Here is a 6,621-nt window from a genome sequence, read left to right as displayed (position 1 = left end):
TTTTTTTGTTATCTTATCTGGTTTCAAATAGTATCATGGAGATTCTACAAACATGGATATGTTTAGGTTGGTACTTAGATTTCTATTATTACGTGTTCAAGCAATTGTTTTGGGTTAAAAATGTTTATTGAGAATTTCTGGTACATACTACATTGTACATAATGCTAGATAACAAAACAAGACGGAATGTTTATAAGTAAAATTATAATATAAGTGCAGGTTTACTATCTTACCAGAAAGATCAACCTGTGAACTTTTCAACCTAATAAATGTAAGGTATTCTATAATGGTTTAAGAAATTTCCCAATTTTCACACGTTTGATTTATGGCATTAAAAGGGGTTTACGTACAGTATTCTAGTTCCTAAACATATGTATATTATGAATAAACTATAGCCCCATTACGTTCTTTGTTAAAATCTGCAATTTCAAGTATCCATGGCTATTTTCCCTAAAGTTCAAATAAAGCGACAGTCGTTTTTATCAAAACAATACTTAATCATGATTTGTACTAACATTTTCTACATTCATTCAGTTGCATATTAGAGTGTACTTGTTCCCGTTGGTTTAATTGTACTAAAAAGGATACTTTTGAATCTTGCCCACAAGTCAAATATACCCTTCTATTTAAATCTCATATGTATTATATACTCAAACGAAATATTTCGAGAGGATTCTACAGTGATCACAAATCCTTAAGCTTTCCTATGATACCACCTTTAGGGCAATATTTTACTTATAGACAAAGTTAAATCCATGCGTTAAAATTTAAACAACTGTATTGTATGTTCTATCTGACGGTGTTATATTAGTGTTTCTATACCATTTGAAAAATAGTGATATTAATTAGAAATTGCCAAAGCATCCTCCAATTTCAATTGCTAGTTTGGAATAAAATGTTTTGAATTTTATAATTCATCAGTGACGAATACGATATATAAATAGTCATCCTACTCCTACTTATACTGATATGAGACCTTTAAAAAATATGTCAATGTTTAAATATAAATGTTAGGAGATTTTGAATCCACTACACAACACCATATTTAAAAGAGGTCATCCTTAGCTGAATCTGGAACAAAGATGTAACAACATAGGATGAGACTACAGTGTAATATTACTTTGAAAAGACGCCTACCAAAACCAATAACAACAATAAGAACGAAATAAGTTTATACCTGGAGTTTCTTATTGACAACATATTTGTTGAACGTGGAGGTAGACTTTTTCAACAAATTGTCAGAATTCCTTTGGGCACAAATTGTGTGCCTCTCCCTGTCGACCTTTTCTCTTTTTTTATAAGAGTCGGAATTCCTTCAGACTTTTGTCATAAGCAAGCTTATGAAAAAGCCATAATCATTACATTTACATTACGATATATTGATGATGTCATTTACATTAACAATCCAATCCTTTCTGATTGGATTCCATTTAAAATTTATTTACCATAACAAGAATTTAAAGAAACAGAAGACATGATTCATCCGCTCCAAGTTTAGACTTATACCTCTAATTTGACATAAACGGACATTTTAATAAAAGAATATATGACAAACGAGCTGACTCGTTGATATAAGTTAAAGTGACAATATTTCGGATCCAGCAGCCAAAACACTGTATAACCATACATCACAAATAACTATATAGTTCATACAAACATCAATTAAAACAACGACCCCCCCCCCCACCCAATGAGGTTTCGACGTGAGCAATTTATTTCATAAGCAATATTTCAGGTCATTTGCACACACGTATTCCTATAGCAACATTTCAATTTATTCACAAAATTTAATAACCTAGTGCTCCCATTGATTACCATACTAAGGAGAACCAATTAACACTATACGCTGATTTAGTTTTTTTCCCCCGATAACAATTTACCATTACTTTTTGCTTGGAACTTATACAGTAGCATCCTAGGTAAGAACCTGCAAAACATTGAAGAATTGATTTTCTCACTTCTTACAGTGAAAATGGAAGATAAAAAAACGAATGGACAACAATTGTCATATTCCTTACTTTGTACAGGCATTTTGTAATGTGGAACATAATAGGTAAACATTTCAAATATAGGCGTACAGCAGTCAACATTTTGCTATAATCGTAATCACTATAAACAAAGATAAACCTAAACGCATATATACAAAGCCGTTTTCACTTTGAATGTGAAAGGGACATTAGTTACGAGTTATACAAGAAATCTAGATTACGATTAAACAAATATTCAATCATTAATGAAAGTGAGGTATTGGAATAATAATTAGATTTAAGCAGCAGTTATGGTACAGTTATGTCAAAATAAGCTAAGAAACATTGATAATGAATTATTCACTTGCATATCTTTAAAAAACTAATCAATAAATTTTTTTGAATTGTGTAGGACTGCTTGGGTTTATACAATCATTGCTGTTGAATCGTAATATTTGTGATGATATCATGTATGTGGACTGTAAGACAGAAGCCTTACCAGGAAATAAACTATATCGAGATAACAATGGAAACATCTACGACAACTTGTAAGTTCAAAAAAATTATAAAAATGACAGAAATGATGAATTTGATTAATTATAGAATAATTAGGAAAACAACTCTATCACACAAATATAGAAAGAGGAAGTGGTGTGATTTTCAATGAAACAATACCAAATGACACAGAAATTAACATTTATATGTCACTGCATGGACGTCAAGAATGACCAAAGCCCATACCGCATATTCAGCTATAAAAGGTCCCGAAATAACAAATGTATAACAAATGCAAACGAGAAAACAATTGACCTTATTAATGTACAAAACAATAAACGTAACACAGTAACAAACGCCAACCATTACATTACAGGCTACTGACTTAAGACAGACACATACATACAAAATATGGCTAGGCATGTGGGGTAAATCATGTAAGTGGCATCTCAACCCTACCCTCAATCTGGGACAGTGGTGTTAACAAGTTTACTTAAGGCGAATTGGACTATGCTGTTAAATTTCATTAAATAATTGGTTACACGGGCATGTAAAACATGTTATCTTAAAAATGATGATTATTCAATATTTTAGTTGTACATACAGTCAAGAAAAGTGTAGAGACAGTTCTATTGACCTAGAGGCAATTTGCACTTGTGTTCATCCTATGATTCTATCTCCAGTTACTCCTGCTTTACAGATAAGACCATTGACTCCAAAGCAAAAGTTTTTTACGACTTTGGCTGTCGCTACTTTTGCTACGTCACATATAGTATCATCAACAGTTAAACCAACAATAGGTCCACTAACAGTTAAATCAACAATGGGTCCACTAACAGTGAAATCAACAATGGGTCCACTAACAGTGACACCAACAACGGATCAACTTACAGTTAAACCAACAATGGGTCCACTAACAATGAAATCAACAATGGGTCTACTAACAGTTAAACCAACAGTGGGTCCACTAACAGTGAAACAAACAATGAATCTACTAACAATGAAATCAACAATGGGTCTACTAACAGTAAAACCAACAATGGGTCCAACCATGGGTTCAACAACAGTGAAACCAACCATGGGTCCACCAACACAGGATGCGGTAACGTCTTTATTTTGCCAACAGAGGGATGTCATTGTATGTTCAAACGATCAGGAACATATGTGTGGGTCTGATAACACAACGTACAAAAACAGGTAAAAAAATCTTAATATTTTTATCAATACATTACCAGTCATTTGTACTTGTATAAATCAGCTTATGAATAGTGAGTATCTTTGACTGAGTAAAGCGTATTTACCCGATGACATCGGGATGTAGGTATGTATTCGAATCTCAACAGAAAGTTGTGTATATAATTAAAAAAAAAACCCGACACCAATAAAAATAAAAAACAATGTCAAAATTGTCGCATTATAATAAAACTGTATATTCGAAAAATATTCAAAAACGACTACATTATATTCACAAGTGAACACGTTAATTATGAGCTATGAAAGTCTAGTAGTTCGTGCAGTTTTCTGAGCAAGTTTAAAAAAATATTTCAAACAAAGATATTCACTTTGGGTAAGAATGCACTAGCTGTCCCTATTCTATAGATGAACAACTGTTGGTTACATTGAAAATTTCGAATCTTCATGGAAGCTGGAGCACGAGATCTATGTTAACTAATTATTTTGATGTGTATTTTGTATGCAAGAGTGACATCCTTGTGGGTAAGAATTCGCTAGCTGTCCCTATTCTATAGATGAACAACTGTTTGTTATATTGACAATTTCGAATCTTCATGGAAGCTGGAGCACGAGATCTATGTTAACTAATTATTTTGATGTGTATTTTGTATGCAAGAGTGACATCCTGTTCTTCTATATTCCAAATTCGAAAAGTCTATTTAATCTATGCGTGTATTGTCTTCCTTTTTAATATATTTGTTTGTTTTTAATGTAATTAAGATTGTAGCATATATTGACTGCTGAGTTCCTATTTTTGTCATTTTTGATTAAAGTGTGTGTTTGTTTTGTTTACAAATCGTTTGCCATGTGATGAAATATGACGCGACTTTCATACAAGTGAGAGGTTAAGCTAGCTTCAAAAAATAGATTTAATCAACCATTTTCTACATAAGAAAATGTCTGTACCAAGTCAGGAATATGACAGCTGCTTTCCATTCGTTTGATGTGTTAGAGCTGATTGATTTTGTCATTTGATTAGGGACTTTTCTTTGTGAATTTTCCTATGAGTTGAGTATTATTGTGATTTAACTTATTTGAACAGGTTCATTATTTTATATATACGTCTAGTTATTTGATTTCCTTTTAAATGATTACAAAATTTATAAATTCAATAGATTTTAGTTTTTATACTGGTTTATTTAAGCCATTCATGTATATTCATACTTTTATTTGTTTGTTTTGAAACGTTTCAAATCATTATATTCCAATTTAAAGAATCTTTTCTAATTTTCAAAGACTATTTTGTTACATTTAACTAACAAAATAACCGTCCTTGCAAGACCTGCATTGAGCCAAGGCTCCGTGTTGAAGGTCGTACATTGACCTATAATGGTTTACTTTTTAAAAATTATTATTTGGATGGAGAGTTGTCTCATTGGCACTCACACCACATCTTCCTATAGGCAATTAACAGTGAACGTACCGGTAGTGCAATTTCATCAAATTTTGAAAGACACAGTATAGTGACATAATATATAAAGTTTTCTGTCTTAATAATTGGAAGTAAATGTGCTTTGTCTATAAGCCTTTTTGTGTTTCTTTATTACATATATGACGTTGCTCTGTACCGAGTTATACTAATTGTGGGATTTGTACTTCCTTTAGCAACATGACGGGTGCCATTTATAGAACAGGATCTGCTAAATCGTTTTGGTGAACCTGATATCACGTGTTGCTCAGTCTATAGTTTTAAAGTAATGTTTTGTGTGATATTGTTTGTATGTTTGTCTTTTTAAGTCATGTTGCTGACAGTTTATTATGGAATTATGTATATGAATTTCTCTCAGGTATGTTTCCTCTCTTATTGTTTTTATACAAAACTATGACTTTTATAAGTTCATTTTTGTTATAATTTTCATTCGTGTATTATATTCTACAACATAATTAATTCAATTAAACTTTAATGCTTTTGTATTTCTAATACACTTTCTTTCTTTTACAGATGCGAGTTTACTAAGGCTCAGTGTGACAATCCGAATCTTTCGATTGTTCGGGAAGGAGATTGTTGACAATAATGTTATCTACGAGGTTCATATATTCTGCATATACTTAATAAAAGAAAATTATACAAGGAAATAACTATATTTTACTTATCTCTCAATTTTATTGCTGAACAGAAACTGGACTGATAAGGCCCCTCGTTTCAGCTTTCTTGTGGTATTGATTATACGTATACATGTATTTGAAAATAATCACTAGATAATCACTAGATGAAGAGGAAATTTAAGCAGTAAAAATGATCTGAACAATAAGAAATTAAAAATTGAAATTGTTGATTGACCCCTTATAGGAGCTATTGCCCTTGTAAGACATTATTTTGCAGGTTTTGAATACCAACTATGATAGAGAAAGAAAAAGAGAAACCTAAACAAGAATAAACATTCAGCACAATCAGATCTACAAATCAGTCATCTAAGCAAAAATTGTCGGCTGACTGCTTTTAGTTCTGATGAATGAAGTTATGCATTCCTTTTTTGCATTTTGTCAAAAATATGAGGACTATATCATTCCATAAAATGTCAATTAGACTCTAGTGTACAGTCCTCTTATTGACAATCACGTCTGCTTAATTGTTTTTTTTAGAAGACTTTATTGTTAAAAAACTTTTTAAAATATATAGTAAAGAAAGTGACTATATCTCAAGTTGACTTCAATTACTATTTTCTCCGACTTTCCACTCCCAGATAGAAGCATTTACATTTTAACATGGTTCAAATATTTATAAGGTGCAGCAAATTTCTATTTAAAAGGTTGAATATATTAATTTGTTCAATAATATGTTCCTCGTGTATTACATTGCGTAAATGCATTCTGAATTGAAATTTATACAAATATTAACCATAATATGAACACAATAAGAGATTTAACTTAGTGCTTATCAGATATTGTTAAATATCAAATTACACTTATAATTACAAACAATTAA

At 31.2% G+C, this 6,621-nt stretch overlaps 1 protein-coding gene across 1 annotated transcript; it reads left to right on the top strand.

Annotated features, from left to right (window-relative positions):
• The first annotated feature begins 5 nt into the window (after nucleotides 1–5).
• LOC143078128 (uncharacterized) lies at nucleotides 6–5,774 on the top strand. The gene is made up of 4 exons (XM_076253092.1): nucleotides 6–66; nucleotides 2,380–2,515; nucleotides 3,057–3,659; nucleotides 5,638–5,774. Exons 1-4 carry the CDS (start codon nucleotides 36–38, stop codon nucleotides 5,702–5,704), a joined length of 837 nt encoding a protein of 278 aa, XP_076109207.1. The 5' UTR covers nucleotides 6–35; the 3' UTR covers nucleotides 5,705–5,774.
• The last annotated feature ends 847 nt before the right edge of the window (nucleotides 5,775–6,621 follow it).

Source organism: Mytilus galloprovincialis, chromosome 6 (assembly GCF_965363235.1).
Source record: "Mytilus galloprovincialis chromosome 6, xbMytGall1.hap1.1, whole genome shotgun sequence".
NCBI classification, from domain to species: domain Eukaryota; kingdom Metazoa; phylum Mollusca; class Bivalvia; order Mytilida; family Mytilidae; genus Mytilus; species Mytilus galloprovincialis.
This window is presented reverse-complemented; position numbering and strand designations above follow the sequence as displayed.

What these genes read in the sequence shown, in the direction of transcription:
- LOC143078128 (XM_076253092.1), top strand. Translation starts at nt 36, where the DNA reads ATGGAGATTCTACAAACATGGATATGTTTAG. An exon ending in GGAAACATCTACGACAACTT is followed by an intron (nt 2,516 to 3,056) that starts GTAAGTTCAAAA and finishes TCAATATTTTAG; the next exon opens with TTGTACATACAGTCAAGAAA. An exon ending in AACACAACGTACAAAAACAG is followed by an intron (nt 3,660 to 5,637) that starts GTAAAAAAATCT and finishes TTTCTTTTACAG; the next exon opens with ATGCGAGTTTACTAAGGCTC.